Source organism: Chiloscyllium punctatum, chromosome 27 (assembly GCF_047496795.1).
Source record: "Chiloscyllium punctatum isolate Juve2018m chromosome 27, sChiPun1.3, whole genome shotgun sequence".
Lineage (NCBI taxonomy): Eukaryota > Metazoa > Chordata > Chondrichthyes > Orectolobiformes > Hemiscylliidae > Chiloscyllium > Chiloscyllium punctatum.
In genome coordinates, this window is record NC_092765.1 from 35,647,292 (window position 1) to 35,670,621 (window position 23,330).

At 39.8% G+C, this 23,330-nt stretch overlaps 1 protein-coding gene across 1 annotated transcript in view; it reads right to left on the reverse strand.

Annotated features, from left to right (window-relative positions):
• The window catches only part of csmd2 (CUB and Sushi multiple domains 2), a 602,495-nt gene that overhangs the window by 470,037 nt on the left and 109,128 nt on the right, over positions 1 to 23,330 (reverse strand). The window contains exons 6-7 of the mRNA XM_072548527.1: positions 5,658 to 5,761; positions 3,349 to 3,461 (exon numbers count right to left, since the gene is read on the reverse strand). Of these exons, the coding sequence (XP_072404628.1) occupies positions 3,349 to 3,461; positions 5,658 to 5,761 (217 nt within the window). The remainder of the gene's footprint in view (positions 1 to 3,348; positions 3,462 to 5,657; positions 5,762 to 23,330) is intronic.

Genomic DNA, 23,330 nt, shown 5'->3' on the forward strand with positions numbered 1-23,330 from the left:
CATTTCGAGTCGAGATGACTTTTCATCAGAGCTGAAGTGAAATGTGGAGAAGACAACATTTATGCTATAGTTGGTGGGGGTAAGGGGTGCAGGTTAGTGGGTGTTGGGGGCTGGTGGGGAAAATATGTTGATAGTTCAAATTAAGTGATTGGAATGTGAAAATGGCAGAACAATGGTGTATCTTGTGCCAGAATTGAAAAGACAGACACTCTCTCTGGGATGGGGGAATGGGAGAGAGGATATGATAAAAAGCTATTAGTAAGGGAAGAAATGGTTCACAATTTGAAGGTAAGCGAAAGTGAGGACTGCAGATGCTGGAGATCAGAGTCAAGCTTAGAGTGGTGCTGGAAAAGTGCAGCAGGTCAGGCAGCATTTGAGGAGCAGGAAAATCGACATTTTGGGCAGGAGCCTTTCATCAGGAGGGGTTCCTGATGAAGGGGTCCTGCCCGAAACATCAATTTTCCTGCTCCTCGGATGCTGTCTGAGCTACTGTTCTTTTCCAGCACCTCTCTAATCTCACAATTTGAAGGTGTTGAGCTCAGCATTAATCCCAAAAAGTTGTAAAGTGCCTCGTCTGAAGATGAGGTGTTGTTCCTTTACTTTGTGCCGTGATTCACTGGAACACTGCAGCATGCCAAGCCAGACAAGTGGGCATGCGAGCAGGACACTATGTTAAAATCACTGGCTTTGGGAAGATCAGGGTCTGGCTTGTGCACAGACTGGAGGTGTTCCGCAAAGCAGTCACCCAGTCTGCATTTGGTTTCTCCAATGTAGAGTAGGCCAAATTGGGTGCAGTGAATACAATACACAAGATTGGAGGAGGTACAGGCGAAATGCTGCTTCACTTGAAAAGATTGTTTAGGTCCTTGAATAGTGAGCAGGGAGGGGTGAAGGGGCAGGTTTTGCACCTTCTGCAGGTAAACAAAAAGGTGCTGTGGGTCAGGGGAGGTGGTGTCGGTGGTTGTGGAGTGGACTGGGGTGTCCCAGGGGGACAATCCCTGAAATGCAGACAATGGGAGTGAGGGAAAGATGTGTTTTGGTGGCGGCATTCTGCTGGAGTTGTCTGAAATGGCAGGGAATGATCCTTTGAATGCGAAGGCTGGTGAGATGAAAAGGGAGGACAACGGGAATCCGATCACTCTGTTGCGAGTGATGGGAAGGGACACGGATGGAAGTACGGGTGATAGGTTGGATGTATTTCAGGGCCCTATCAACCACAGTGGGTGGGAAACCACGGTCATTGAAGAAGCAAGCCATGTCAGCAGCACTGTTTTGGAATGTGGCATCATCCGAACAGATGTGACGTAGTTGAAGGAACTGGGAGAATGGGATAGAGTCCTTGCCGAACATGAGTTGTGAAGAGCTGTAATGAAGGTAGCTAGGGGAGTCAATGGCTTTGTAGAGGATAGCAGTCGATGGTTTATTCTTCGAAATGGAGACAGAGAGGTCAAGGAATGGACGGGAAGTGTCAGAAATGGATGATGTGATGGGGTGCAAATTGGAGGCAAAATGAATTAAGTTGTCAAGGTCCTAGCAGAAGCATAAAGCAGTACTGAAGCAGTCATTGATGTACTAAGAAAAGAAGTATGGTAGGGGGCCAACATAAGACTGGAATAAGGATTATTTCACACATGTCACACAGAGGTAGGCATAACTGGGACCCATGCAGGTGCCCATAGCCACTCCTTTGACTTGACAGAAGTCAGAGGGATTAAAGGAGAAATTGTTCAGTGAAAGAACAAGTTCAGCCAAGTGGAGGAGAGTGGTAGTGGATAGGGAGTGTTCAGGCCTCTGGTTGTGAAAGAAGCCAAGAGCTCTCAAATCGTCCTGGTGGGAAATGGAGGTATAAAGGGATTTGACATCCATGGTGAACAGGAGGTAGTGAGGGCCAGGGAACTGGAAGTTGTCAATATGGCGGAGGGCATCAGAGGAATCACAGATGTAGGTGGGCAGGGTCTGGACAAGTGGCGAGAGGGTGGAGTCAAGGTAGGAGGAAGTGAGCTCGGTGGAGCAGGAACAGACTGATACAATGGGTCTACTGAGGTATTCTCCTTTGTCGATTTTGGGAAGGAGGTAGAAGTGGGCTGTCCCGGGATGAGAAATGATATGGTTCGAGGCAGTAGGTGGATGATGTCGGGAAGTAATGAGGTTGGTGACAGTCCTGGCAACAATGGCTTGTTGTTCAGATGTAGGGTCATGGTCTTGGGGTGAACTAGTGTTGAGCCTCTGCAAGGTAAAGATCAATGCGCCAGGCTACAACAGCACCATATTTGTCATCCGCTTTGATAACAAAGTTAGGGTTGGACCTAAGACAGCAAACTGCAGCAATTTCAAAAGGGGGGGCAGGTTAGAGTGGGTGAGAGGAGCAAAGAAATTGAGATGGCCAACAACACGTCAGCAATTTTCAATGAAGAGATCGAGGGGAGGTAAGAAACTATGGCTCTGAATCGTTTATCCATTGGGTCAGGTGGCTCTCCAGTATTCCCATTACATAGTACTCCATATGTTACAACAACATCCATCTTCCTGATGCTTAAAGCATCCATGTATTTTCATCCTATTGGAGATTTTCTCATTGGTATCTTGTTACTGTTTGTCTCTAAGCTGCAATATATCTGTAAGTTCTACTCCACTCTAAGTTATGTCTGGAATTTGTTTTTCTCCCAACTTAGCTGGTTCAAATTATTCTGAATAGCAAATGTTCTTTGCAAACGACAAATATTTAAATCTCTTTAACATATAGCCTGTAAATCATGTTTCAGTTCCTTTCTTTCCTGCAGTTATTCTTTGTAAGGGCAATGGTTTTTCATTAGACTTCAGGCTGACATGTTTACATTTTCAATCAGTGCACACCCCTCCTTTATCAAAGACTGGAAATTCTCCACAGAAGATGATTTTGCAACCACTATTCAAATTGCAGACAACTACAAACCTTTTGTTGGTAAATGCCAACCCCCAACCAGCTCTTCCTCATATCTTTGACCCCCGCAGGCTGTCACAAATGGAGAACTAAAATATTATCAAAAGGCAGCCAATGTGTTCTGAAACACTTGCTGTATGTCTCCTTTCACTGCATTTTCATTCCTCCTTATCATCACATTTTCTTTTGCCTCGCATCTACGCCTTGTCCATGAGACTTTAATTTGCCTGAAAACATAGCTCTGCTTATGGTTAAGACAGATGTTGCAAGGGAGGTGCTCCTAAAGGATGAGTTTGAAAAACTACATTAATCCAGATTCTTTTCAGAACCATAGGATTCTGTTTAGTTAATGATACACAGTTTTAGGCAGCATTTGCTACCCTTTGAATGGTATTCTTTTCTTAATTTTTCATTAATGTATACAATACCTGAAAATACAGCCTTGAAACCCAGCAAACTGTTGGTTTCATCAGTCTGGAACTGGAGCCACATCTGATTGCTCACACTCACAATTAGGTCAGGAATATTCGTCCCTGTCAAACTGCCAGGGAGAAAATCAGAAAAAAAAAACTGATTAGAACAATCTCACTTCATTCTAAATGTCAGAAAAGTAAACCAAATTCAGGTACTGATGGCATCTTAAATGTCATAAAGTGAAGTATAATTGAAAAGTGAAGTTGAAGATGATGTGATGAACTCATTAAGCCATTATCTAAAAGTGAATAAATCAGCAGCCACCTTTTGTATTCTCTCAATGTTTGTCATGATTTGGAGATGCCGGTGTTGGACTGGGGTGGACAAAGTTAAAAATCACACAACACCAGGTTACAGTCCAGCAGGTTTATTTGGAAGCATCAGCTTTCTGAGCGCTGCTCCTTTCAGATTAGTTAGCTCATTCCAGTCAACCACCTGATGAAGAAGCAGCACGGAAAAGCTAGTGCTTCCAAATAAACCTGTTGGACTATAACTCAACATTTGTGCTTCCCAAGATCTCAACTGAATTCTTAGTGATACAGATTGTAGTCATTAAACAGTAGCTTTACATTGGATGTTCACATGTTTCTCTTCTCAAAGATTAGGGTGACATTAGCTTGCTGTCCTCAGCGTAGTAAGTAAGTCACCTGGACATCATTCTCAAAACTCTGTGCCACTGTTGACAAGATAAATCATCCCCTTCAGTTAAAAAAAAATCACAGAAAAGGAAATTGGATACTGGCAGAAAACAGGAGTTGAAATGAAAACAATGGTGTTACCCTTCTTGCCTCCCTTCACAGCAAGCATAAAGTCAGGCAACTGGTGCTGCTAGAGGTTCAGTTGGGAACCTCATACTCTTGCACTTATTATTGTCTTTGAAGCCATGTTTACAATCCACTGAGTGCAACATCGATTGTGGACATGCCATTGCTCTCAGAACAGGAGTGACTATGTGGCAAGTTGCATCAAAGACAAAGAATCCAAAACAGACCTGCTGAACTTTTCCAGCAACTTATGTCTTTGTTTCTGAATTACAGCATCTGCAGTTCTTTTGATTTAAAAAAAATCTATATATTTTAGTGGCTGGAATGAGCAGAATACTCACAAAAAATATTTTAGGCCACCACTACCCATGCTTTCTCCATTCCATGTTTCCATGGAAAACTCTCGTAGACCCCCTCCTGCACAGAAGCCATGGAATGCACTGCTAGCTCAAATACTGAGCTGTTTCCATATGGGCACCCATTTGGAGCAAGTAAGCAGTTCACACAATCCACCTAAAAGGTCAGGCAGTAAAACAAACTGGTCTCCTGGTGAAACATCCCTTTCCCAACTTGTTCAATCTCCCTTTGTTCCACAGAATGATTATCCAGAAGGTAACATGGCTCCGAGAGATGCTGAGATTGTTTTGGGGAGTTCCTGATTCATGCCAAGACCTCCCATATTTGGATAAAAACATTCTTCTCAAGTTACATTTTCTGTTAGGAGAGCACTAGGATCCAAAATTAATTATTATTAGCATCACAAGTCTACATATTTCACATGAAAGTGCTTCACGAAGAACAAGTCTACATATTAAATTCAAACATTTTTGCTTTGGACACAATCAGTGCAAATTGCCCAGTTTTCTCTCACAATCCTTTCATTTTGCTTGAGTTTAAATATAAACTTATATGCATTTGACAAATCTAAAATTCACCACGAACCGGTGCACTTAGGCTATATTTTGGAGTGTAGTTCTTTTAAGGGAATACTAACATGAAGGAATATTGTTTGTTACACTTGAGTGGTAACCTAATAGTTTTATTAGTACTACTAAACATTGGTTTATCACAAAAAAAAGTTCCAGGCTAATGCTTGTGAACATTTCAGTCCATTCAGTGTCATTGTGTCAAATTCCTGGAACTCTCTCCATCACAATACCATGAGTCTGCTGACAGCATGTGGACTACAGTGGTCCTACCATCTTCCCAACTCAGGAATGGGCGATAAATGCTGGCACAGGCAGCGATGCCCACATCCCATCAAAGAACTGAAAAAAAACTGACTTTAAACAACTGAAAATGACAGTAAAACAAAACTATGTGGAACCATTTACTAATATATTGGCGTATTGCCATCAGTTCTTTAGTAAATTGAAAACTTTTATAGGCCCTCCACCGATAAAAAAGAATTATTGGATCTCTTCAAAGTCTGGCAAACAAGAACACTGAGTGGAAACTTTACATCTTCTTATCCTGTATTCATCAAAGACATTACTTACACATGAAGTACTGTTTTCTGTTCTCCAGGCTGCCCACCATCCCCAACCGTTAAAGTGTCGTAGCCTCTTTCCAATTCAAATGCATCAAAAGTCAGCTTAATCACCTGTCAGGACAATAGTTGACATGTTAATAAAGTAATTGTCAGCAGGGTGAAAAATAGTCAGAGCAGATTCAGTCTTATTAACTGCCAAGGGTTGCTAAGATGCTCTCCTCACCAGGGGATTAGACACAAAAGGCAATATGTTATGAAAGTGATGGGTGTCCTATTCACTAGCGGCAATGCTAGCGAGAGTCCTATCTCACTTCTTTCAGGGGAAGTCCACATATCGAGTATCATTTGAGACATTTAATTGGACACTGGTGTGCCAACCCTGGGATCAAGGACCCCTTGTAGAAATCCCATATGCCAAGAGTAGCCTACCAATCAAAGGTCAGCAGCTGTATTGCATGACAATACCACTGAGAAGGCAGCAGCTGGAACTTGTACAAACTGCCCTAGGACTAGCTTTGCCACTGGAGCCCTGGCCAGCAGCAAGTGATGGTGGAAATGGGGTGGTGAAGTTCAGCAGCAAGGGCAATGAGGTGTCCTGCACGCCCCCAATTCTTGAAGCAGGGTCTCTTCATCATGCACTGATTACCTTTAGATGAGAGACCATTCCAGTCACAAGGTTGACCGCTCATGATTTCCACATTGTTAGTTTCTGGCAAGACATTAGGATGAGGCCCCTACATGGGCAATCATTGCCTAATTAAACCCTCAATTGGTGGTAGGCTAGAAAAGCCTGGCATAGGCTTTCACAAGGGAAGAGGACTGGATCCCCATTCAGCACTCTCCTGCTTGGTTAAATATCAACCCAGGACATTGAATTCTATTTTCTTTGAATTAAGTTTGGATATTCAATATCGATCAATTTGGATAATGCCAGAAGTGGTGGACATTGTAAACTAAATGACACCAATTTCACAATCCCTTTTCATTTTTCTCTATCCTCATCCATGCCACCATTAGGTGTGAAGCTAGTTCATACAAGGATAAGACAAAATTACGATTTTTCCATGAGCCTGATTTCTAGATGAGTGTGTGAGAGCAGGTTCCATTTGGTGAAACACTATTCAATTAAACATTCATTTCCTTTTCATTCACAAGGACCAAGGTATTTTGCATCAAGCACATTTTGACAAAGAATTAAATTATTCTGCTCCAAATTCATTTTGGTCTGTGCCCTTAAGGTCAGAGGTAACACAGTGTTAATATCTCTGCACTAGTAACACCCAGGCTAATATTCTGGGGATCTGGTTTCAAATCCTATTGTGATGAAATTTGAAATAACTTAGTCAGTCTCTGTAATACAATTAAGAGTGTGCTTAGCCAATAACCAAAAGGTTGATGATTCAATACTATTGAGCAATAGAGCTCTAAAGAAATGGCTGTTGTGGCATTGTAGTCATGTCTCGCATATATTTCAGAACATATGTGAAGAGATTTTAAAATATACTGAGAGGGATTGTTGACTTATCTGTGAAGACTGGGCTCAAAACCATTCCTTCAATCTACTAAAACTGCTTACTGCATTATTGACTTTCTGATTACAAATTGAGCCAAAATTGCATTAGCTTTGCAAAGGATTTTTCACTCTCAATGTTGCACTCAACTCATTTGCACTTTGCCTAACATGAAACCTGTGAGGAACCAGTGCAGTTCAGGATATCTTAAAAGGATCTTGCTTTCAAAAAATATTCGTTGTTGCAGTGAAGACTGGTAAATTGGTGCAGTTTGATCATGCAGCTCAGAATGAGTTTAACCAAAACAAAATCACTTTAATCAAAGCATCTGGTATGCAACATATGAGCAATCCAATTTTAATTAACTGCAAATGACTTTAAGGAACAGAACCATTTGCAAATTATTTCAGTGTTACTTGATAAATTGAAAAAAAGTCAAAGACTTTTATGAAGTTCCTATTACTGTCTTGAAACCTCGAAGACATTAATTCAATCTGAGGATGCATTCGGTGTTGTGTGGAGGGCTAGCTTTTAACATAATAACCTGGAATTTGCAAACAGTGATGAAGGAAACACAGATCTGAATAAAGCCTCACTGAGAAGTCTCTCTGGCAAGAACTCCCCTTGTGTAGGGTAGGTTCAGCATTCATTAATGGGGCTCCCCCTCACAGAGCTGCACTAATGTCATCAAGTTGGTCAAACCACTGAACACATTAATTAGTTCTCACAGACAGCCAACCTGGAAATGAAAAGCACGAAAATCAAAATACTGTTTAATAAATTTAACATACAGCAAACCAAGATTGCAAAATACAGGTTGGATGGAGCCAGAAGCTGGAAATTTCAAGAAAAGCTGTAAAATTTAGTTTAAAATAATCTAGTAACTAAACTTGATGATGTGTTTTATAGTTTGATGGGGTGTGGCCATCATGGGTAAGGTTGCCTAACCGTAATTAACCTTGCAGTAAGTGGCTTGCTGGGCAGTTTTTGAAGGCAGCTTGTTGTGTCTCTGGAGTCACAAGTCTGCCAAATGAGGTAAAGAGGACAAATTTCCTTCCCTTAAAAAAAATGCTTTTGAAGCAGATAGATTTTTACAAAAAGCAATAATCATTTTAGTCAGCATTACAGAGAACAGCTTATATTCCAGGTTGATTGATTGAGTGAATTGAAGTTCAACCAGCTGCCAAACTGGGATTTGAACTCAAATTCCCAGATTATTTGTGTAGGCCGCTGGATTGTTCATCCAGTGACATCACCACTGTGCTGCCATCGCCTCAGGTGATGTTTAATTTAAACACTGCACAAGTGTAAAATTGCTATTCGAGGTTCAGAGCTGTTAACCTGTATCTGTCATCTGTTAACTGCGAAAGCCCCATTATACCTCTTGAAAAAGTTAGAACCTTTTGTGGCATTGCACTGATCATTGGCTCTGGAGAAGGAGGGTTCAGAGCACAGAAAAGCAGTAGGTGACAAACTGCAACTTGTCTGTTAATCTGTCTTGTGCTCAGTTGAGGCCAGTTTCAAGAATTAAGCAAGGAAATCAGGAGCAGTTTGTCATCAGAAACTCTGGCAAAATATGAACTCAATAGCAAATAAAGGTTGCAAAAGCTCCACTTGTACTGAGCGAAACTTAAAATTCCGTGACTTTCCAATGGTTTAAATAATTTCTGAAAAAGTGGGGTGAAGAAAGAGCATATACTGGTGGAAACTTCATGACTTTGGGTTAATGAGATGCTCCTGAGACTTTGTAATGATACTAGGCAGTAACTTCCAGGATTCCTGGCCTGGACAGGAGCAGAGTACTAGGATCACAGATTCTTCAGGAAAATAAGCTGTGATGTAAACTCCACATTATTGATATCTATACATATTGCCAGTGAATAAAGAAACTCTTGTGATGCCACGAAAGACATTGGTTGAGAAATAATTTGCAGCTGATTACTAATAAAATCGACAGATAGTTGCATTTTTAATGACTTAATTGATGAAGACAAATATTTCATAACAATATAAAAGAACAATTAAGTGGTACTAAGTGGATTGCACTTTGAGGTAGCTGGAACAGGCATGATAGGCTGAATACTGTAAACCTTCAATGACTCTCAGCAAACAGATATTAAAACCTGCCATCTATAAGCCAGCAATACTCATGACGGCGTGCACTGATCCAGAGTTTCAGCCCCTCTATTGATCTCAGAAGCAATCCATGCACATCTCAATGGGAGGCTGTCTCTCCCTGGCCTTTTGCCAAAATGTCAGCAGATAGCTGTTTCCCAGAATATTAATTAAAGTTCCTTCACTTGCAATTCCATTTATCCCAGAATTAAGCCAGTGTCCTCTGACCACAAAGCCTTCAATATAGTCGATTTAATTAGTTCATGACTAAATTAAATCTGGTGAGATTTATTTTATTATTAATACCCTTCTATGTAGAACACAATTATGAATAACAAGTCTGCGGCTCAATAAAGTTATGAGGAAGGTATTTTTACCCTATTTTTAAAACAACAGTTTTATTTTATATGACATTCTCAGTTAGCTGTAGACATTGATATTTATTGTTTTATCCCTCGACGCAATGCTCAAATTACGTCATTAATTGGCAATTACACAGTAATGTTTCAAAGGTTTGTGAAATGTGGATTTGTATAGAGCTTAGGTTCCTTCAAAAAATCAAACATAGACTCACAGTACACACCAACTCTCTGATAAACAACCTACATTTCTTATCTTCAATTCACTTAAGCATCCAAAAGATGTTATGGCTCTTAAGACCAAAGTCATCAAATACACAAACCAGCAAGCAAAAAAGCCAACAAGATGTCACTAAATATTGATCAATTTTATCGGAAACTCACTATAAATATTAAATCAAAATTAAGTTTGCGGCAGGGAACTGCACTGAGGAGATTTGATTTTGTTTAAAAAAGCAATCTGTAGAAGTAAGAAAATAAAGCTACACAGCAGATATTATGAATCGGAGTTTCAATATTAACTTCCAGGATATTTCTGTAAATAATTTTCCTCCCAATTCGCCCTGCACATTCTCACCACTTTAAATGGATACTCCATCATGTTACAGTTGATGGCTTTCCTATTTTTCCCAGTATTAAAATGACAGAAAATCAATCCTGAATCCGAAGCTGATTTGATAAATTTAAAAGGGTATGGGACAAAGCAGACAGCTCTTTCAGTGAATAGGCACGAAAACAATGGGTCAAATAGCTCCCATCTGTGCTGTAAAATTCCACAGAGTCTTTACTGCCTGAATAATACTTTGATCATGTGGATTGTCCGATCTTTATTGGACCCATTCAGTTTCTGTTCTATTAAGTCTTTAAAGGGAACAGGATTATTCACAAGGTTTTTCACGACTCATGAAGAAGAAATGCTACTATTTTCCTGTCGGAGTTCAGTATAAAAACTGGGGCTTGTGAGGTTATGATGAGGAATGCAATTTTTTTTTCAACAGATTAAACCCCGTGCCTGAGATTGCCTTCAAAGATAAGGATCTGCTTCAGAATCATTCACAACAAATTGAACAATGAAACACCTGGGCAATTTCATGTAAACTAATTTGATTTTAAGGTGAACATCTGTGTTTAACAGATTATTAGAAACCTTTCTTGAAAGCGCAAAAACTGACCAGGGGAAGAGGTCTGATTAGGTTCTAGGAGTGGTGCCTTGCAGCCATTTTCAACAAGGTTAATTGCAATGCCATGTCTAAGTTTAACCTATTTTTAAAAATGTTCTTAATCTACATTATTGCTCTCGGTGAACAGTAAATCTCAACATAAATTGAATGGCTGGCACAGTGCATACAAATGAGAATCTGGTACTGGCACAGGGAAAAAAATGTAATTATATTATATAATTATATATGTTGCATCTGTTGTTATTCCAGGGGACGTGGCCATCATTGGCAAGGACGATGTTTGTTGCCTCTCCATAGTTGTTCTTGAGTTGGTGGTGGTGATCCACCTTCTTGAACCACAGCAGTCCAGTTGCTTTGACATTTTTGAAATAGTTTGGTCCAGTTGAATTGTTGTCAGCTCATTTCTGGAGGCAGTCAAGAGTCAAGCACAATGCTGACAGTCTGAAGTCACATGTGGGCCAGACCAGATAAAGCATTCCTTCCCTAACAGAGGGAGCAGGATGGGTTTTTATGATGCTTAATGGGAGTTTACAGCTCACTATTATTAAAATTAGCCTTTAATTCTAGATCCCTTCATTACATTTATCAATTTACTGACTTTACAATCCATCAAATACCATGGAAGGATTTGAATCTGTGCCATTACCTGGACATAACCTGCACATTACCAACAAACTATCAGCCCCCTAATAGGTATGAAAGGGAGTATTTAGTATTGAGTTGAATATTGATGAAAAACTGTTCATGAATGGTTGACATTAAATAACAATTGAATCCTCAAAGAAAAAGCAACCACAGGAAACCGAGATGGAGACTGCACTTGAGGTACCAAAGCATATGCCTCCCTCCCTACACCACTCTGTTTGTGTTAACAGTCATGCATAGAGACTGTTGGTGGGGCGAGGAGATACTCTTTATTGATCTTGGACAGCTCTGCTGTCTATTAAGAATAGAAGTTGGGCTCTCAAAATTGGAGCCAAATCAGAGGGCTGCTGACTTGAAAGGAGCAGCAGCTTACATTGTGGGCAAAAAAAGGAGGTTACTTCAAAACAGGGGAGCAGACAAAGTGGGGTATCTCTAGTTTATGTCCTGTGATACAATTTATGCCAGATGGACAGGAAGGGCATCGAGATGTGCCTTGCAACACTGTCCTCTCTACCTCTCCTCTGGGCCTGCTACACTGAAGTCACCTCCAGAAATAGAACATTAAGCTAGTGAGAACTTGGAAAATGACTGGAATTTTACAGTTGTGGGTAATTTTGGGGTGATTGGAATTGGTTTTACTTTATTTTATTCTTACATAGGTACATAAGCTAAAGAATTTTTGATCTGAATATTAATGCATGGAAATAAATCAATTATTAGCAATACTTAAACCATGACTGAGTTCTTGACTTCTGTATGCATTGTGTATGTCTTGATTATGTAGCTTTATTAACATTGATTTAAGAGCATCAGTTTCTGCAACTCAATGCAGTTCAAAATTCTTATCATTGTGTCAGTGCAAAGGAACATTCACTGAAATGAAATAGAGACAGAAAATTCTGAAGAAACTCAGCAGGTCTGTCAGGATCTGTGAAGAGGGAAACAGAGTTAATGTTTCAGGTTCAATGCCACTTCTTCAGAACTGGTAACTAGAATGACTAGGTTTTGCGCACTAACTGACAGGTGTTCCTTCACTTCAAGTTCCAATTAAAACAAGCCAGTAAACAACTGGTGTCAAAGGCTTATGACCAACCATCAGATCAAACACCAGGTAGCCTGACAGTCAGAAAGGATTAAAAGTCAGGGTCCACAATGTTTCATTGTGCAGAAACTAAAAGTTCTGTTGTTGTGAATCATAGACTCGGTAAACAAAGAAACTACACCACACAGTGTGATAGGACGAAGAACATTTCAGTACATAAGATTCATAAAGACATTTTAACTGCACCCGATGCTCAGACGGATGCTCAGTTTGGATTCTGCCAAGGTCACTTGGCTCCACACCTTGCAGACTTGGTCTTTTTCTGGACAAAAGTGCTGAGGTCAAAGCGACTGCCTTGACATCAAGGCAGCATCTGACCGAGTGATGCATCCAGTACCCATCGTATAATTGAGGTACTGTAATTGGGAATCAAGGGAAAAGCTCTCCTCTGGTTGGAATCACACCACACAAAGACATTGTCTGCAGTTGTTAGAGGCCTATAATCTCAGTCCATGGAACTCTGCAGGGTAACAAAACAAAACATATTGCTCACTTCACTTCAACAGGCAGAATATAAAATTTGCTGTTTCTGAAGAGGGCACAATTCAAAATGAACAAAAATCATTGATGACTCACTCATTAGTAAATTGAGAAATGTTCTTCTAAAAAAGCACTTTTAATTCAGTAATTAACTTGCTTTTTTCAAAATTGCAGTTAGATTTTAATGTACTAGGGACCTGGAAAAAAGTTGCTTAGCAACCAGCTGCAAACATTAAAATCTGTTGAGGTATCATATTATGACTGTTGTCTAATCATTAGTTTCTACATGCCAGAAGCCAACAAAAGTATGTTTTTAAAAAGTTCCTTTCATGTGTCTTCCTGTAAATTCAGTCTCTGTGTACAGAAAGTGAAAACACATCAGATATGAAAACAATTAATTAACAATTAACAATTTTGCCATGTTGGATAAATAACCTGCCACAACTCACTTAGCCATATGTGCCATTTCCCATAATAGGCTGTAAAAGTGAAAAATTAGTAGATTATTAGGAAAACTTTGTTATCCAATCAGTTTTGTTCAATGGACTGTTGTACCCATTTAAAAAATCATCCTTTTTTCCTAATCTTGCAGTCTTGCCTCACTTTATTGATCTGATATTGTGCAAGTATCACATTATCTTTGCAAATATATCAGGTGCAACCAGGAGACCATCAGTGTTCAGTAACTTAGGCACAACATTTATCTTGAGAGTTGACAGGCACGAAGCGATTGGGGAATAAATACTGCATATCTATACAGATGAAAGTGAAAACAGACTGCAAGATGTTATACATTTTGGCCATGCAGTAAGGGCGACAGAAGTTGTATAACCCACAGCACAAGAATGATGGAAGGGTTCACTCAGCAAGGTACAATGATTAAACTGGGATGCTTCAGTGATTGTATCAATTTAGACTGCATGCAGAATTCACAATTCCTTATTCAGCAACGCACTAACAGGCCAATGTTACTATAGAAGTAATGGGTTTTGAAGAGTTAAAATTTCACTGAGTACCTCTGCAACAGGGAACAAGAAACATTGTCGAGAACTAACTGTATACACTTGAGATTTCAGAAAATGAACTACAAACAAGGTAGAACAAAGCCATAGGGTCACAGAGATGTACAGCTCGGAAACAGACACTTCAGTCCAACTCATCCATGCCCACCGGATATCCTAAATTAATCCAGTCCCATTTGCCAGCACTTTGCCCATATCCATCTAAACCCATCCAGATGCCTTTTAAATGCTGTAATTGTACCAGCCTCCATCACTTCCTCTGGCAGCTCATTCTAAACATGCACCACACTTTGCATGAAAGAATTGCCCCTTGAATACCTTTTAAACCTTTCCCCTCTCATCCTAAACCTCTCGTTTAGGCGGGGGGGGGGGGGGGGGGGTGTTGGTGGCGGGGGTGAGATACAGGAGTGATGTCTCCCCTGGCTGAGAGCTCTGGAACCAAGGGGCACAGCTTCAGAACATGGGCAAGTAAGTCATTTACAATGGAGATGAGGAGGAATATCTTCATTCAAAGTCATGATTCTTGGAATTATCTGCATTCCTCCACAAAGCCTGTACGCTCAAATGGTAGATTTCTTTATAAATGACATCAAGATAATAGAATTGAGACAAGATGAGCGAGAATGGTGAATCAAGCTTGAAGGGCTGAATGTGCCACCCTTGCTCCTTGTTTCTGTGTTGCTAATCTACATCACAATTGCTACTCCTTGTGGCTATTTTTACAACCTCAGCAGAATAAATAATCTGGACAGACACCACAAGACAAGAAGCAACTATTCAAAAAGTTGCACTCATTGTACAATTCCTTAAGTTTCTACGGCTTCAATCCAGAATCTGTTTGGCAACAGTGTAGAAAATGAAGTCTGACTTGCTCTCCTACCACGTATTTTCACCTCTTGCTACAACTGATACACAGTCCAATCTCTCTTGCATCTTTGCCGTATCTCTCACCAGCCATCGCTGCTAACTGTTAGGAACCAGCAGTCCAATGATTTTGTTATCTGGTTGGCAACAATTCTGAGTTCAGTTTCCATCTCTTTGGACACCACTGTTTTCATGAAGTGAATGAATGGGACACTTACTGTGCCAAGTTGCAAGTGAAAGTAGCCTTGATTCTTGAGTGGTTTCAAGGTCAGAGTCTGCAATTAGCTAAAATAATTTTTAAATAATTCAGTTGTCAAGTTGGGATACCGACAGGACTGCCCCATTTTTGGAGAAGTTCCTTGTGTCCTGAGGTGCTTGCTGCTGATGGCCTTTGTCCCATATTTTTGAAACTTAGAAACTATATTCCTCAACTTGATGAGCTTTGACTTTTGTGCATTTGCATATTAATAACACATGGGCAAGATTACTCTCCTGTTATTTTGTTTTCACAACCTCTGAATCACTCCTTCAGACTCAAAATCTCTGCAATTCCCCCACCCTCTCAGAATGCAAAGATCCAGCAATTTGTACAAGTCCCCAAACAGGCTTGTGAGCAAGTTCATTACAGCAATAGCAATGGATACCTATGTGGGGCATTGGCAATGTCACAGCAATCAACAGTCAAGGTCCTTTCCAGAACTATATAGGGAATAAAAAGCCTTCGGGATAAAAGGCTAGTCTCTACATTTTATTGGTAAAGCAGGTTGGAACACAGCAAATAAAGAAAGGTCACTGGGATATAATCCAGCAGTCAGTAGATTACATCACACTCTATAAAATACTCTTTCTATTAAAAATGTATGAAATTTAGAAATATTCAATCACCTTTTAAAATAAAATCTCGAGATGTTAGTCATTGTACTTGAGTTTAATACATGAACAAAAAGCAGTGTGTAAATGATAACTCTTCCAGTCAGATTTTGCATTCAATTATCAGGTCATACAAATTGATGCTGCCAGCAGAAAGGATGCTGTCAAAGAAGGTTATGTCGATGTCCTAAAATTAGAGCAAATTGATGAGCACTGCATTAATTTCTATTCCATAACACTCAGCTCTCATCACTTTTGTTTAATATTTGTTGCTAATTTCTACTCTACATACTTGAGAGGTTGAGAAACATCCAATTGAACACCTTCAAAGATAGGCAGATATATAAAAACACTCTTGATTTCTGAAATAGGAGCTATATATCTACAATTTGTATACGATAAAACTACAGATCCTTGAGAAAACTATTGCCATCTAGGGAGTACCCACTTGATTCTTTAATTATCACACATCTGGTGTGTGCCACATGTCTGTAAACAGCAACAAAGAATAAAACTTAATTAAAGAAAAATGCATTTAATACCATGTAGCCTTGCACAATTATTTGACTACTTCAAGGTTAACTATAACTAGTTTGCAAATGCAGTTAATGGTTTTATTGATGAACCTTGTTCCTTGATTAATGGGTGTATTAAAATCCATTTCTTGCTTAGAGACCAGAGCAGCATTCAGGACAATGAGGGCTGAGTCTTAAAAATGTTCCCTGCACTGTGCCTATTAAGCCAAACTCAGGCTGAAAAATGAGAATGAGTCTCAGCACAGTTGGTGTTACAGTGAAAGTGAAGGACCAGCTAAACTTTCATTCAGTTTCCAGTAGACTGACTGGACATGGACCATGTGTCGGAAACAGCTCAAATCTCTGGAGTTAAAACCAGTAATGCCTTCACAAAATTCTGCAAATGCACTTGCTGGATAAGTGCACCAATATGACCGTCCTGTCCCTGATCAGTATTGAAACGCTGCTATAGTCCACAAACTCGACACAAGACTCCTGAAACAAGTGTTCTACTCTGAGCTCCATATTGGTAAGTGATCACTTGGAGGGTATTTTGCTCCAACGACACCCTGAAAGCCTCCCTAAACAAATGCAACATCTCCATTGACATGTGAGAACCGCCTGCCCTAGAACGTAAAAAGTGGAAAGGAAGCATCTGCGAAAGTGCCAACCACTTTAAGCATCACTAAGTCACATGGAGGGCAAGTACAAGCAGAGGAAAGAGTGCAGAGAATCGAGAGCACCTCATCCAGCCATCCACCGTCTCAAACACCACCTGCTCCACGTGTGGGAGAGTCTGTGGCTCCAAGACTGGACTATTCAACCATTGCACAAGCAACCCTCCCAGAGTGGAAGCAAGCCATCTTCCAACCTGAGGGACTACCAAAAAGAGAAGATTTTGTGAGCATATGTATGAGAACTGTGTGAACACATGTAAGGTGTGAATACAGATGTATCTTTCTTACATGACGACAGAGTAAAAGTTGGATATGATAATCTTGATGTTTAAGTTATCCGTCAGCACTCACTACTCGGCCTCAATTTGAAGAGTCCCTTCTGCACTTGTCATACAACCTTAATTTTATGTCCTAGTCTTCATTTCTACATGTACACTGTGCTATTTAATTTAGGTTGTGGCGAAGTATTTGATATTTTTCAATCATCTAGAAAATCTGAGGTACTGTTGTGGAAAATCAGGTCAATTTCTGTTTCAGAAGGACAAATGCAACTTATCCTATAATGTGCAAGATATTGTTCTTCTGAATTGCATATGAGTATTAAAATACTGTATATCACTTTAAGGCCACAAAGGGATATTACTTGCCCTGATCAGGTCAATTAGATGCTGACTGTTCTTAGTTAAAAGTTATGAAAGCTAAAGGTCAGACTTTGTTCATTTAAAATTATGAAGTAAGTTGCAAGGATGCCCTGAAATATGGCATGTGCGCTGTGATAATAAATGGACTCATGGCATTGCTTGAGATGGATCAAATGAATTCTGTTTGAAATGTGATCTCACAAAGGAGTAGTTGAGGCAAACAGCATTGATGCTTTCCAAGCAAAGCTAGATTTTTTTTAAAAAAGCTGAAGGAAAGTGAATAGAAGGTTATATGCTCATAGGTTTAAGTGAAAGAGGGAGGGAAGCAGTGGTCATCTGAATCACAAATGGATTGGCACAGACTAGATGAAATGAGTATTCAGTTTCTGTGTTGTCCATTATCCAAATCCACTGAGGCAACTGGAATGTACAATGCATTTTTTTTTGTTCCTAACTCAAAATATGGGTTGAATCTTATGGGTCTTTGAGCAACGTGGGCGAGGATGAGGTTTGTGGCAACATGAGATGAGAAGTCCATCAAGGTCTAATTCATGCTGTGCCAGCATTTGTTGCCCATCCTGAATTGCCCTCGAGAAGGCAGTGATAAGCTGCCTTCTTGAACAGAAGCAACCTATGGGTGGTAGAAACATCCACAGTACTGTTAGGAAGGAACAGATGAAGGAACAGCAATATTGTTCCAAATCAAGATGGTGTGTAGCTTGGAGAGGAAGGTGCAAGAAGCAGTGTTCCTATATATCTGCTGCTTTTATTCTTTTAAGTGGTCAAATTCACGGGCTTGGACGGTGTCATCGAACAAGCCTTGGTGAGTTGCAGCAGTGCATCTTGTAGATGGTCCAACTGCTGCCACTGTCCATTGTTAGTGGAGGGAGTGAACATTATATATGGGGAATCAGATGCCAATCAAGTGTCTGCACTGTCCAGGATTGTGTCAGCTTCTTGTCACTGATGTCAAGGAGAAATAGTTAGATTCTCTTCTGTTGGAAATAGTCATTGCTTGCCACTTGTAAGGTACCAACTACTTGCCAAATGCAGATATTGTCCAGCTTTTGCAGCATATTGTCATCAATATTTCAGTATTAGAAGAGTCACAAATGGTAGTGATAACTGCACAATTGTCAGAAAACCTCCCCACTTCTGACCTTAAGCTGGAAGGAAGGTCATTGATGAAGTAACTGAAGATGGATGGTCCTCAGAAACTACCCTGAGGAACTCTTGCAGTGATGGTCTGGGACTGAGATGACTGACCTCCAACATCCACATACACATCCACCCTCCCTTCTTCCAAGCTATAAATAAAGAAGCTCGGCTACATGGAAGAAACCTCTTGAGGAATATTTCAAACTGCAATTTTCAATGTAATTTCTTTTACTAGAAATATCTAACTCTGTACTCTCACCCAAGTGCAGAAATTGAGTAATTTACATGGTCAATTTTATGATGTTAATTAGCTTGAACATTGGAGTATTAGTTCATCTTCTCAGTGACACCTCATTTGCTGTTTAAACTTGTGTGATCAACAGTGAAGTTTACTAACCTGACAAGAAAATATTTATTTCAGTCAATCATTAAGCTTTGCCTACAGTTGAGTAATATTTTGAGCTGAACTCACATACCAGTGAGGGCTAGATTTAACCTTTAATATATTTAAGTGCAATCTACATGGCTGAGTCATGGTAAATGCAGGGTTACAGGGATAGGGTAGGGGGCATGCTCTTTGAAGGTTGGTGCAGCCTCAGTGGACAGAGTGGCCTCTATGTACACTATAGGAGGTCTAGAATTCTATCAGATGCAAAGTTATCAACCAGGCTGTTGCTCAGTGTAAGACTCAGATCTGTTGCCTCAACTGCCCATGATTGAAAAGCGTGCAGATAATAATGGGTTCCAGTCCCACATCATGTTTTGAAAAGTCTCGTTGGATTTGTGTAAGTTGAACGTTGAAGTATTATTCTCAGTGATACTTCATTGACTATTTATACTTGTGTGTTCAACAGTGAAGTGTACTAACCTGACAGGAAAATATTTGTTCATCAGGTAAGTTTAACTCATTTATATTAAGAGATGGAGAGTCATATTTAGGCAAGAATATGGAAATGGTGACCAACACTTGTATTGGTTCAATTCCTTCAGGAGTATACAAACAAGAGAAAAACTGGGACTGACATGCCTGCTCACCTGAAATCAAGAAAGCTAAGGCATAAAGATGAGATTGCTTTTGCAGGAAAGCCAACAGTGTATTTGTTAAAATCTGTTACGAGAAATGCATGCAGGACAGATTCAAGCAGAAAGCAAAACAAATATGATTGTAGAACATTAGGTTATAAACATAAATATTGAAATCTCAAGAATTTTCGCTCTGCCAGGAATACAACACTTGACAGTTTGTTTTTCTTTGACAAAAATGCATCTATTTACTTGTTTTTAACTACTGCACAGCCCTTGAATTTTCAGTCACAGTGCAGACTATCTCAGACAAAAAAAAGAGAATCCTCTCAATAGCAGGGCAGAGCTGGACAGTATCTAACAGAAATGTGCCCTGATCTTTCAAACTGAAGTCTTGTGTTGCAGATTTACAGCAAATCAGTAAGTAATAGCAAGCTGAATCTATTTGCTGTGACAGTAGTTCAACATAAAGAACTCCCACATTTTGATCTCAAAGATGACTTGCGCTATCTCTACATTGGTAGATTGACAAATGGCTGTTTAGTGTCAACAACCTGTCATTTTGTACTGAGAGGTCTCAGTACATAGGTTTTTTAAACTTCAGAGTCCTATGTCTTAGCTGGCACTGTGCTATTTCTACTCCAAGTGCTGTTCTGATCATATCACTGTTTTGTATTCTTCAAATTTGTCTTTAGCAAAGGTTACCAAACCATCCTTTTCCTTGATAATGCCTGTTGCAGTTCATTCATAACTTGATGAACCAAGGTATACTTGTACATTATTCACAAAGCACTAATTAATGTACAAATTGGTGTTCCCTTATAGTTGATGCCACATGGAAAAATACTGATAAAATTAAGACTCATGATATTACCAACTTAGGCGACAAAATATTTAGGGGGCAGACCACAGTGAAAAGTTTGTTCAGAGTAATTTTATAAATCACCCAATTTCATAAATATCACTATCAAAGTGAACAGATAATAAAAAAGCAAATTATCAGAGAGTCTGTAGTAAGAATATTGTATTTCCTTTGGCTGTGTTGCTTTGGGAAGATTGAGGCTATGAACAGATGCAGAAAATATATACTAAGGAGTTTACATATCATTTGGATGAGAAATTGCTAGTCAGGCCATATAGCCCATACCTAAGTGCCCTTGGCTTATCGCCTTGTTGAACCACGGCATTCCATATGATGTAGGAACTTCCTCCATTCTGGCCAAAAGTGATTTCAGGATTCTGACAATTCCATGTTAGGATGGTGTATGATTGGAATGGAACTGGAAGGGTTGGTATTCCCTTATGGACATTACACTCATCCTTCTATCTGGTGAAATTTGCTGGTTTGGAAGAGGGTGTCAAAAGAGTCTTGAGTTGCTGTCGTCCATTTTGCAGATGGCAAAAATTGCTGTCGCTGTGTCCAAGAGATGTATGGAATTAATGTATAAGGCGATATGTGACTGAATGGGTTGGCTTATCCTCAATGGTGTCAAGCTTGAATTTCTTCAGAGCTGCACTCATCTGGACAAATAGAGAATATTCCTGACTTTTTTTAATGCTAGATAGGTTTTGGGTAGTAAGGGTATGAGTTACTCACCTTTGAGTTTTCAAACTCTGATCTGCTCTTGTAGTCATAGTATTTGTACAGCTAGTCCAACCAATGTCTGGCCAGTGGTAAGCCCCAGAATATTAACGGTGGGGCACTGGTTGATGGGAATGCAATTGAATATCTTGTTGGTGACAGTCATTTGTGACATGACACAGGCATGACACATTTGTGGCACTATTATTACTTGCTATTTATCATTTTAAACTTGCAATTGTTCAGATCTGGTCACTTGTGGATATGGTAAAAACAATGACTGCAGATGCTGGAAACCAGATTCTGGATTAGTGGTGCTGGAAGAGCACAGCAGTTCAGGTCACTTGTGGATATACCTGCTTCAGTATCTGAAGGGTTACAAAACAATACAAATTACTGAATCATCAGCAAGTGTCCACACTTCCAATTCTACATTGGAAGGAAAGTTGTGAATGAACTTGTTGAAGACATTGGACTAGGACTCTACCCTGACTATCGCTTGTAGCTTAGAATTAAGTTGATTGGTTTCCAACAGCCACAACCATCTTCAATTGTGTGAGATATCTATAATCAATAGACAGTCTTTTTAACCCATTTTGGACTCCTTTATGCCACAATCAAGTCCAATGTTACCTTGATATCAATGGCATGGAACCCTCACCTCACCTCTTGAATTCAGTTTATTCTCCACATTTGGACCAAGTGAGTTCGGAAGCAGAGTTACTCTGAAATATGCTGGATTTGAGTTTTGAGGTTCTAGACTTTAGAACAAAGAACATTCAAAGAGCTAGAGTGCTTTTCAAAAAGTTTGGCAGGTTTTGGTGAAGCAAATCAGAAAACAATTCATTCTTATTTGTCAATGAATGGTCATTAGAGGCTATAACTTTCAGATTGTCCTAAAAAGAATGAAACTTGCTATTATATTATTATTTTTGGAGAGATTTACTCAGACCTGACCACCTGCCAGAATTAGTTTTGGAAACAGAATCTAAAGGAATGGATAAATATTTGAAAAAGAAATGTTTTTAAAAACGCATAAACAGAGTAAAGAGATCTTTCACAGCAGTTGCAAGACTGAAACATCTCTGTCTGTAACAATGGTATTCCATTATGCAATTCTTCATACATTCACATTCTGAACATGTGCTCACTCTACCAATGTAATCTGGATGAAACCAGATTGAAGACTGCTGGATTAAACTCAAACTATAATTACAAGTTTTTAATAGCTTGATTTCAGAGCAGAAAGAATGGAATTTAATAATCTCTCACTCGAAGTGGGTTTGTTTGCAGAAGTGGAGTGGGGCATTTAATTGGGCTGCCTTCCTGATACTGCTCTGTTTAAGCGGAGAAGACCCATGGCCCCATCACCAATTGATGCCTCAACCATTGATAGTTAGGGAACTTGCCATGTGGAAACCCAGAAAGCAAACTGTCAGGGTTGTTGATGGCTTCCACCACCATTCCCACCACTTTCTCTATGAACCCTATATCCAACAACACAAATCCTGCCATCGCTTGTATGTCACCTGGGTTCTTTCAGGATTCTAAGCCTTGGATTGATGCATTACTGGCTGCAGGCTCTGCCTCAGTGGTGGCCCTGCATGTAATGACAGTTGCAAGTAAAACGGGGGAGTTTAGTGGGCGTTCCACCATTGATCCCAGAGAAGATCTGCTGTTGCCCAGTTACATGCCCAAAAGGTACAACTTGGTGCCAAAATGTGGAAATGTAGGTCTCTTGCCAGCCCTCCCACATCGTGTGTATTAGACTCTGCCTAATGCTTTCTTCCTGAAGAGGTCCACAATATTAAATACATGCAATATTGCAGGAAAATCTATCACAAATCTTTAACTCTCAAGAATAGTGAGACCTTTTTTCAGGTTGAGGTCAGCAAACATAGAATTAAACATTAGAAGAGGGATATGAGGCTTTGG